Source organism: Camellia sinensis, chromosome 3 (assembly GCF_055761805.1).
Source record: "Camellia sinensis isolate YWXY chromosome 3, ASM5576180v1, whole genome shotgun sequence".
In the NCBI taxonomy this organism is placed as follows: domain Eukaryota; kingdom Viridiplantae; phylum Streptophyta; class Magnoliopsida; order Ericales; family Theaceae; genus Camellia; species Camellia sinensis.
In genome coordinates, this window is record NC_138963.1 from 56037501 (window position 1) to 56048761 (window position 11261).

At 30.4% G+C, this 11261-nt stretch overlaps 1 protein-coding gene across 31 annotated transcripts; it reads left to right on the forward strand.

Annotated features, from left to right (window-relative positions):
* The first annotated feature begins 7425 nt into the window (after positions 1-7425).
* On the forward strand, positions 7426-10948 carry LOC114261997 (threonine--tRNA ligase, mitochondrial 1-like). Of its 31 annotated transcripts, none has more exons than XR_014363911.1 (7): positions 7427-7651; positions 8321-8426; positions 8774-8815; positions 9327-9410; positions 9560-9646; positions 9732-9804; positions 10486-10512. XR_014363911.1 is itself a non-coding variant. In XM_082919782.1 (6 exons), exons 2-6 carry the CDS (start codon positions 8348-8350, stop codon positions 10496-10498), a joined length of 300 nt encoding a protein of 99 aa, XP_082775908.1. In that variant the 5' UTR covers positions 7427-7651; positions 8321-8347; the 3' UTR covers positions 10499-10948. The 31 variants fall into 31 exon arrangements, 6 of the variants coding, with proteins under 6 accessions (XP_082775904.1, XP_082775907.1, XP_082775908.1 ...); XR_014363913.1 differs by having other exon boundaries at positions 9327-9406; XR_014363914.1 differs by having other exon boundaries at positions 9327-9393.
* The last annotated feature ends 313 nt before the right edge of the window (positions 10949-11261 follow it).

The window sequence follows — 11261 nt, forward strand, 5'->3', positions numbered from 1 at the left end:
AAAATATGCTTTGGAGGTGTGGAAGAGGTTTAGGATGGAGAATAGCAACTCAGTTCATAATCCCATTGTTCCAAGTTGTAAACTTTTTAAAGATGAGAATGGGATTGGTGTTGATGAGACTTTGTTTAAACAAACGGTGGGATGCCTCATGTACTTAATAGCTACGAGGCTAGACTTGATGTTTGCAGTAAGCTTGATTAGCAAGTACATGGCTAAACCAATTGAGTTGCACTTGCTGGCAGCTAAGAGGATACTGAGGTACTTGAAATGAACCACTGGACTTGGAGTTTTTTACAAGAAGGGATGGTGTGAAGATCTGGTTGGTTATGCAGATAGCGACTATGCATGAGATCTAGAAGACAGGAAAAGCACATCAGGCTGTGTCTTCATGTTGGGATCTAGAGCTGTTGCCTGGTCCTCAAGAAAACAACCTATAGTCACTCTTTCAACCACTGAAGCAGAGTTCGTGGCTGTAGCTGCTTGTGCTAGTCAAGCTGTTTGGATGAAGAGGATACTTGAGAAACTGAGTTTGGAAGAAAGTAAGTGCACTTCAATCCTTTGCGATAATAGTTCCACAATTAAACTATCAAAAAACCCTGTGTTACATGGTCGAAGCAAGCACATTGATGTGCGCTTCCATTTTCTTCGTGATCTCACACGAGAAGGAGCAGTTGAGTTGGTTTATTGTGGAACACAAGATCAGCTGGCAGATATGATGACAAAGCCCCTCACATTGGATGCATTTCAGAGGTCTCGGAGTCAGTTGGGAGTTTGTCAAGTTCCTGAATTAAACTAGTTGCAGTTGGAAACTAGTTTAAGGGAGGGAATGAAGAGAAAGTTTGGGTTTCTGTTAGGAATTCAGATAAGCATTCGATTTGAATAAGCCCTAGTCTTTAGGGTACTTGTTTAGTGTTTCTTGACTTTTTTCTAGTTGCACTTATTATGTTGATTAGTTATAGCTGTGGGCTAATTTTCTCATTCTGTTAAGATTGTAGAAGGCTATTTATAAGCCTAGATTATTCAATAAGAAGTAAGTCATTCCCAAAATTATTGTGTACTCTTTCATTTTGTGTTTCAATTCCTAACAGGGACAAAGAAGGTGGGAGGGAGGCATGTGGATAGGTAACTCTATTCCCTTTGAATTGCATTTGCTATGTTTGAGGTCCCTCCAAATGCTTAGTTGGGTCCACAACACTGTTCCCATATGCTTTCCCCCCCCCCCACCACACCAATTGTATAGGAATTGTCTCTTTTGAATTTAGCAGAACACCCACCTTCTGCTTAGTGATGTGTTTGTCATCCTCTCACCTGGGTTTTATTTTAGCTGCTTGGCTGTAAAGATTAAATTTTGTTCTTCCTTACCACATATTTCAACACAAATTTAATTATTCCATTAAAATGCTCTTAAAGATGAGTTGGCAGTGCTAAATAGCATCAATGGGGTATGTAAACAATTATTTTACTTATACATAAAGAGCAATGGTAGAGGGCCCAAATTCTGTGGCTCAAATGTGGCTCAAATGGCCAAAACGACGTCGTTTTAGCCATTTGAGCCACATTTGAGCCACAGAATTAGGGCCCCCAAACATTTTTCTATACATAAACTATAAATCATAGAAGCAAACATTGTTTGGAAAGACTAATTAGTTTATATCTTTTTTGGGTCACATCAATTAACATCTTCTCTCTATTTTTCTATACACCTTTTTATAAAAAGTAAAAAAGTGCACTTATTTAGAACATTCCAAATAACCTCATAATATGGGTGTGGACTTGCATCAAGTAAGTGAGAGAATTGTGTTTAATTTTGTAATTAAGGCCAAGTTTGGCATGTATCTAAAAAGTCAAAAAGTTAAAAAATTACTCAAAAAGTTAAAAAGTTATCATTATTCACTATAAGTCAAAAAGTACGGCTGCACAACTCTCAATTTTAATTTTTCTTTATACACTAATTTATACAATTTTTTAATACACATTTTTTCATAAAAAGTCAAAAAGTTAACCCAAACAATCATATTTTTTTTTTTCAATTTTTTAGTTTAAAAAGTTAAAAAGTACACTTATTTAGGACATTTCAAACAATCTCAAAGTATTTTGAAATATTTTTGTATTATTAGAGAACTGAGAGGGTTGTCTTTTAACTAAAGCTCTAAGTTTTATGTTTTTGTCCTATTACCAAAGCTCATGAAAAATCATAGATTCAGACTCCATTGTCAATCCCTTGTCATCAGACCTTCAATTACTTTTTTGCACAATCGTCAAACATTCAATTTAAAATAATAACAAAATTATATTTTAGTGTAGATTTTTAAAAATAATTTCAAATCGGTGACAGATTTTATAAATATTAATAATTAAAGTTGTTAAATTTTTCATGAATTTATAATTATTTTATGAAAATACCGCTAAATTGTAATTTTCTTTAAAATAAATTGTGCAACAAGAAAAGACCACTTAAATCAGTCTAGTGACATAGGACCTCATATAATTTTTTCTGATTTAGGAGTATTTGGCATATAGTTAAAAAAGTTACACATAAATATATATATATATATATATATATATATATATATATTTTAAATTGTCTTTAATGATTTTTTTTCAAAATTATATCAATTTTATACTTTTTCAATTCATATTGTGTAGACCAATCTAAATTTTTTTTTTTAAAAATATTGAAAAAATTCAACAACATAAAAAAGTCCAAAAGGTCAACTATTTATTATTATTATATTCCCGGTGCTTTTTTTCAAAATTTTTTTTTTTAGATTTTACTTTTTCAATTTGTTTAATTGAGTAAAACTCAAAACTGTAAAAAAAATATAAAATATATTTTTAAAAATATCACAAAAAAAAAGGAAGAAAAACCACATGTCAGTGGGGTTCAAAATATTAATTACAAATACATAAAAAAGTATATAATTTTATATTTTAATATTTATAAAATTTATCATTAATTTAATTTTTTTTCAAATATACACTAAAGTGTAATTTTCCTAAAAAAAATCCCAGACACCACCCATCATGTTGTCTTGCTAATACATAAATTTTTTTTGAGAAGTGGGTTATAATTCACTTTTCGGATTATAATCTACTTCTTCTCTCACAAAAAAACAGATTATAAGCTACTTATAAGTAGTTTTTTTATCAAAAAGTTGATTATAATCATCTTTTCATAATAGCTGTGAGAGAGAGAGAGAAAGAGAGAGAGAGAGAGAGAGAGAGGTTCAACAATTGGACATGGTTTTTGAGAGTGAGGTTGAACAATTAGACATATTAAAACCACGTGCCCACAGGCATGGAAGCCCATATCTGGTTCAGTGCAAGGTTTGCATGGTCTGTACGGCAATTTGATGTGCTAGTTTTACTCATTAAACATGGTAGTAAAACAATCATTTATCAATGGATTGGAATTAATCTGATCGAATCCGAAAATTCAATTCTGTTTTAAAAAAATCCGATTCAATAATTCGATTCTATTTAATATGATTATTAAATGAATCGAATATGTAAAAAATTGATTCAATCCAATCCAATTATCAATTCGATAATTATTTTTTTCAATGAAGTAAAAGTAAAAATTTTATTAATTTTCTATTCTCACCTTTTAGCTTCTTAAATTTATTTATAAATTCAATATCCAAACAATGCCTAAGGGCCTACTTGATTACAAGAAAAAAGTGATATTGGAAAGTGAAATGAAAAGAGTTAAAAGAAAAAAAATATATGAATTTTTTTGCATGCATTTGATTTAATTTAAAAGATGTAGATCTACTTTTTCAGGATTATTATAATATTAGCTCTCCAAAATTTTAGCTATGTGTATTGTTTTTCTTTTTCTTTTTTCTTTTTCACATAGGAATTCTTGTATATGTTTGCTCTTTCAATTTTTTCATCTTTTCCATTATTATATTTTACATAATTTGAGCTTACTTGCTTTTTAATTTGTGATTTGCATTTGTTCTTTAATTTAATCAGATTTGATTTGTTTCTTCTTATATAACAGTGTTGATAGCTTCTTCGACTTTTATAAATCCTCTCCTTTACATATCAAAAGTAGTTCACCTAAAATTCAAAAAAAATTAGATATCTATCACATAACTTAAATAAATTAAAATAAATCTCACTCTCAATTAAATAAATTAATTAAAAATATATATAAACTTGCAAATATGTATCGAATGTATATCACGTTATTTAAAAAAAAAAATCACAATTATCTGTAACTTAAATATCACATAATGACTTAAATAAATTAATAATAAAAATATAAACCCACAAAATATATATCTATATATAAGTTACAAATATCCAATGTCGATCATATTATTTAAAAAAAAAAAAACTCTCGAATATCTGTAACTTAAATGAATGAAAAACATATATACAAATTATAAATATCCAATGTCTATCACGTTATTTTTTTAAAAAAAAACCCCACAAGTCTTATTCATACAATTTACTCATGCATATCCACAATTCACTCAATCAGATGTCTATCACGTAAAATCCAATACAAATCCACAAAAGACACTGTTTGTGTTTATTTTGTAATTTAAAAAAATCTTAAAATAAATCTAACAATAAATCAAAATAGATTTCTCTTTTTCCTTTGTGGTTTTTTTTTTTCCATGTACAACAATATTTTGATTACGTTATCTTTTTCTTATTTTAAAATTATTGTGTTATAATTTTTTTTACAAAAAGTTACATTAGCTCCTCAATAGATGGATGTTGTATAGTAAATTTTTAATTTTTAATTTTTTTTTTATATATCTTGTAACACCTGAATTTTGAGATATTAATATTTAGTGAGTGGTATTGGTGATTTATTATTTTAATTTAGTGGTGAGATTTTTAGATAAAAATTTAATTTTAAATTATTTATTTGTATTTATCTCATCTCCGTTGTATCTAAACTTAATATTGTTATTTAATAAATCAATTTACCATTCCCCCATCATGTGAGAAGAATGTGGAAAAAAAAAAAATACAATTAGAAATAAGACAAAACCGTGGGTTTTACCTACAGTTTCCTCACTTCCTTGACTTGCCAACAAAACCCACCAATTCCATCATTTAACCTTTTCATTTCTTTTAAATTGTTTTAATCTTCTTCCATTCCTTCATTTCCTCTATAAATCAGCCGAGTGTGGGAACTTCTCACAACCATTTCTTCATTCAGTTCTCCCCTTCTCATAAATTATATAGAGTAGAAATATTAAGTTTAGATACGGGAGTGCTTAGAGTAAAAATGAGTATTTTATAAAATAAATAAATAAATTGAGAGTTGTAGATTTTATTAAATCATACATACTTTATGTTTTAGAAGTTTGATCAAAACTATTTTTGGAGATCCATGGAGCAATTTCAGATTTATGGTGATGGAATTAATCATTTTGAAATAAATTTGGATTGTATACAATATGCTCTATTTAAATCTCTTTGCAAAGAGTTCTATATTTTTAATCATCCTCAATTTGCAATCTACTTGATTAATGTGGTTATTAATAGATTTCGTAAAATCGTTCGTTGTTGAATCGTTGATATTCTGATCGTTTGGTAAAATTCTCTACAAATATTTCTGTGTTAAATGGTGATTTGTCTGGCTGAATGACATGGAAATACTCCGTACATGGATTGAGTGAATCTTATTAATTGTTTACACCAATATGCCCGGATAAGCATGGAGCTTGGGTGAGGTGGGTGAATAAATGAATTTATTCACTAGTCATGTACTGAGTAGGACTGAGTGTTTGGTCTAGATAAATTATGGTTGATTTGTTGTGCAATTTGGTAAATTGCTTGATTATCGTATCGTTGATTTAGTGTCATAAATTGTTGGGTTTCTGTTAATTTATTCTGTATCCGAGCCTTGTATTCCCGTCGTATTGTATACTTCCCGAATTAATTTATTTTTCAGGTGCGAAGCAGATTTTAGCAGAGCTCGAAATTGAGATTAGAAAGATTTATTAATACAGAGATTTTGGATCTACCACTTTAATTATTAAATATGGAGATAGTTGTAATATTGTTTATTTTAGAGGATATTGTACCATTTGGAGACAATTTTGTAGTTATTATTTTTTAGAGCAAAACTTGTATTTTTTTTTTAGGCTATTTTAGTGTATTTAACGACCCGGGAGTGGGGCGTTACATATCTACAATAAACAATGATACTTATTGAGATTTTTTACTCTTTATCTTTTGTATTTCAGGTACCATCGAGCTTGCTTATCTTATTCTTTATGCAATCATAACAGCATACATACCATGTAAGTCGTTGGTTCATATATTTATAGCATGCAAAAGTATGCCGTAAAAAATGTATGTTTTTACGACTTACAAAAATATGTCGTAAAATATTTGTACTTAAGACGACATACATTTCATGTTATAAAATATTATAACTTTACACGACATACATTAACATGTCGTGAAAACTTTTGCACAAAAAAAAAAAAAAAAATTCAATCCAGAATTTTTTTTATGGCATGCAAAATCATGCCGTAAAAAATATATATTTTCACGGCATACAAAAAATATGTCATAAAATATTTGTACTTAAGACGACATACATTTCATGTCGTAAAATATTATAACTTTATACGGCATGCATTAGCATGTCGTGAAAACTTTTATTAAAAAAAATTTCAATCCGAATTTTTTTTTTTTTTTTGATTTAGAAAAGCTAACAATTTCCAACAAAGCTTCTCACCTTACATATTTCTAATTGAGGACAACGTAAAAAATAATTTATACGTTATTTTATAATTTAGTGTCTCTTTTAAGGGATAATTGCACCCAGTGGGATTTTGAGAAAAAAAAATTACATATTCATGAAAAAGTTTATAATTTTAATAATTAATATTTATATGACTTCTCATTAATTTATAATTATTTTTTTTTAAATTACCTTGATTTGATGTCTTTCCTTCTTTTAATAATTTATTTATTTTTTACTTTTTAAATGTGCCTAATCTAAATACAATTAAAAAATAAAATATTTGTAAAAAAATATAATAAAATATAATATATATGAAGTGTATTAAATTTTATATTTTTTTTAAATTTAGTGATTTTTAAAAAAAATTTTAAAATATTTTTTTTAAGTACATGTAAATTATTTGAATTTAAAAAGTAAAAAAAAAATTATTTAAAATATTTAAAAACTTACTTAATTAAATTGAAAACCATTGCCCTGTTACTCTCTCAGTCTCTCTCTCTCTCTCTCAACCCTCTCTAAACCCTAATCTCTCTCAACCGATCGAATCAATCTTCTTCTTCCTATAAAACAATGACTACTACTTTGTGAACATATAAGCACAAGGTAATTCCTCCCAATCGCTCTCTATTTTGCTTTCAAAAGAACTTTCTAGTCTCCAGACAGCAACTATTTATGCCCTTGGTTGAGTCGAAACACACATTTCATTTCACACAAACAGACATTTCATTTCACACAAACAGAGCCAGAAGGAGAGAAAACAGAGGTTGAGAGAGAGAGAGAGAGAGAGCAGAGATTTGGAAAATGTCGTGGCAGACATACGTGGATGATCACCTGATGTGCGACATCGAGGGCAACCACCTCACCTCCACCGCCATCCTCGGCCACGACGGCAGCGTCTAGGCTCAGAGCGCTTCTTTCCCCAAGGTTCTCCATAGATCTGTCTTTCTAATTTGTTTATTTAATTATAGTATGTTTGATTTCGATTGCTTTTTCATCAATCTGTTCGTAAAAATGTTGATCGCCGATTGCCTTTACTGATTTTTTGAATTGTTGAGATTTCGATTAGATCCGAGTGTTCATCTATTGAAACCTGTAATGATTCTATGAAACCTTTTTTGATGATTGGCTTTGGGATTTTCATTATTGAATCATGAGATGTGAGATTTGATTTGTTTGGTTGATTAGCGCCGGTTCAGAGTGTTTGATTTTCACCTGCATTGTTATTCAATTTGCATTCCTATGAGTTTGATCTGTTTTACCTTGGGAAGATCTTAGAATGGATCTCCTTTTTTCTTTCATTTCAAGTTTTTACATTTTAGGTCTGTTTAGAAATTAATCACAAAATCATTTAAAATCTTAAATTGAGAAATGGCCAGCCATGTTGTTCATAAACATTGCTTTTTTCACCTCAAATTCTAGTTATCTATTAGGTTTTGAAGTTTCCTCAACTTCATATATATGGCTTTTATTATTTACAGCTATGCCTCAATAGAATCTTACCTTTTGTGTTTCTTGCTAGATTTGATTTGATTTGATTGCCCCTTGTGCTGATTTTGTATTTTATAATCGTTAATTTTTTTTTTTTTTTTGTAGTTTAAGCCTGATGAGATCACTGGCATCATGAAAGATCTCGACGAACCTGGCTTTCTCGCTCCCATTGGACTTTACCTTGGCGACACTAAGTACATGGTTATCCAAGGTGAGCCTGGTGCTGTGATTCGTGGAAAGAAGGTAATTTCATGATTTCATTATCCATATGTTATTCTTCGTTCAGTTTGATTTCATGACCCTCATGGCCCTTGTTACAGAAGGCATAGGTCATTTCATTGCATTAAGCCTGATTTCATGGAATAAGATGCAAATTTAAATTTTAATGCCAAGGGCATTCAAGTCAAGACCAAATCAAATTGTGAAATTAAAAAAACAAAACAAATGACATATAAATGGCAAAATATATGAAGGTTGGAGAAACAAACCCATGTTCTTCCTTAGTCCAAGGACCGTCTTTCCTCCTTTGTTGATAATCAAACTTGTTTTGCACTGTAGGGGTTGATCCATTCCCATCATTCTTGATTATTTCATAATCAGGTAATGGAACAAATCCCGATTCAATCATCTCAACATCTTCAACTAGTGCTTCGTAGTGCTCTTTGATTTGATCAATTGTTTTTCTGGGAATCCTGGAAGCAATCTTCTCAAATAAGTCTATGGAATTAAGTCGTTAGAAAGGCAAAAGGATTAGATTGACGGGTGGCTAGTCCATTTACTTAAATGATGATGATTAGAATTAGTTCATTTTAGTGACAAAAACTTGAACAATGCATACTAAATATTTTTTTTCCTTTCATTGTTTACACCTATTTTGAATTTATTCTGCATGGATCAGATTGGGATTTTTATTTTATTCTTTTGAATGTTACCCTACCAATTGACAGTGATATGTGAAGTTTTAGATGGCTTTTGTGTGTTTATTTAGCTTTTAACACTAAAAAACTTACATTCCTTCTCATAGCTTACCTTTGCTGCAAATTATCATCCTGTTGTTTCCTCTATCCTATTTGTGGCATTTGTATCTTGATTTTTTCATATGGTTATCCAGAACTTCCTCTTCGCATGGCTGGTTTTGGATTCTTGCATCGGAATGAGGCTAGTGGTGCACTTAGCAGGTTAATGATTTCAGTAGGTAGCTTTGTTGTTGTTGTTCATCAAAAATTTTATTTTGGGGTTGTGTCATGTTAGGAGTGGTTAGTTAAACTTGGTGACATATAGCTAAGACCTGTTAACTCTATACGTTTTGAATGCCTCACATAACTATTTTTCTTAATTTTTCAGATAAAAGATGAAGTCAGGAGTGTGTTAGAATTTATCAATTACACCTATGAGATATTTGGGTTCACTTATGACCTGAAGCTATCCACGGTATGACATTAACTTTTTTAACGCCATTTAACTTTTTTTTCCACCTCAGAATTTTTGAAGGCCAAGTGTTTCATGAATTGTGAAGTTTCCTTAATTCTTGAGTGTAAATATAAGCAGCTGCAGCAGATGTCTGATGATCCAATGAACCAAGTTTCTCAGTGAGTATTACTTGTACACGTTCATCTCTCATTCTTTTATTTTTCCTGTTAATTATAGATAACATTACAAATTAGTGCCGTTGAGGAACTTTTCACGATACTGCTATGCTGCCATTATGTTGCCACTTTGGTACAAATTACCATCAATGTGATTAGCCAAGGCACTAGCTATAAGTTTTCATTTCCTTTTCTTTGCCATTTCTGTGTTTGTATGAGATTGATTTCCTTTCCTCTCGTCACTATCTAATCTAGAGGTTTACTTAATTTAGATGGCAATAAAGGAAAAGGTACTATCAAAGATTTCTTGAAAATGCTTTAACTTTTGTTTTAGAAGAAAGCTATACAGTTATTTGCAGAACCCAACATGAGACCTCATGAATGTATGCACATTGTTAATAGTACCAATTAGTGACCACTGTACTTTCAACTTTTGCTCAGTTGTGGTGTCTTAAGGAGAATCTATATGTATTCTATGCAACAAGGACAAGGTCATGGTTAGTTGTGTTCAACACATACATTTCTTTGGCACAGTAAAAAAGGCATAGAAGTGTCTTGGTTATGTTGTTACTAGAAAGTTTGATGTTGTTATTCTGTTGTTGACTGCCTAACTATTTATCTTGCCATGCTCTGTTTGGTGTTTCAATCAGTGCACTTCAGCTCTAATTTTGAAGTCTGTTGCAGGGGGGACAAATGATTGTACTGGGAAAAGCTTCAGATAATCGGGTTGAAAGAGAATTCTGTGGAAAAGAGTTATTCTATTTGTCTCAATACAAGGCTTCAACCATCCCTTCTGTATACCTTGTCAAATTTTGGTATAAGCGAACAATTTTGAAGCCTACTTTTTAGTCAGTTGATTACAATTGACGAGTGTTTCATTGCCAACAGCTGTGAAGGATGGTGATCATAATCATCTCTGGGCACTATTGGATCCCAAAACTTGTACTTGGACAGTTCGTTCATAGTATAGATCATGTGATTTAAAACTCTGGATAAATGCATAAACAGATGGCATAAATTTGCCATCTTTCATAGTGTAGATCATGTTGATAAATGAATATTATGATTTGGATACTTTTTTTTGATTTATATGTTTGAGGTTGTTATTAGCTTGATATGATAAAAGTTGTGGACGAAAGTTAGTATGTAGGTTGTTTGGTGTATGGATATTAGATTTTTTTGCTTACTTCATAGTTGCTGCTTCTGCTTGGTTTGTTAACAGGTTGCATTTTATAAGCTATTGTCTACATATGTTTAGGCAAGGTCATATTCTTGTATATATATTATATATTAAAAATAACTTTCTACGAGATGCAAAATTATGCCGTGAAAAGTGTAATGATTTATGGCATGTAAAAAAATGTCGTAAAAGATTATATACGGCATACAAAGTATGTCATAAATAAATTAACAATGACCTTCTGCGGCATACAAAATTATGTCGTGAAAAGTGATGATTT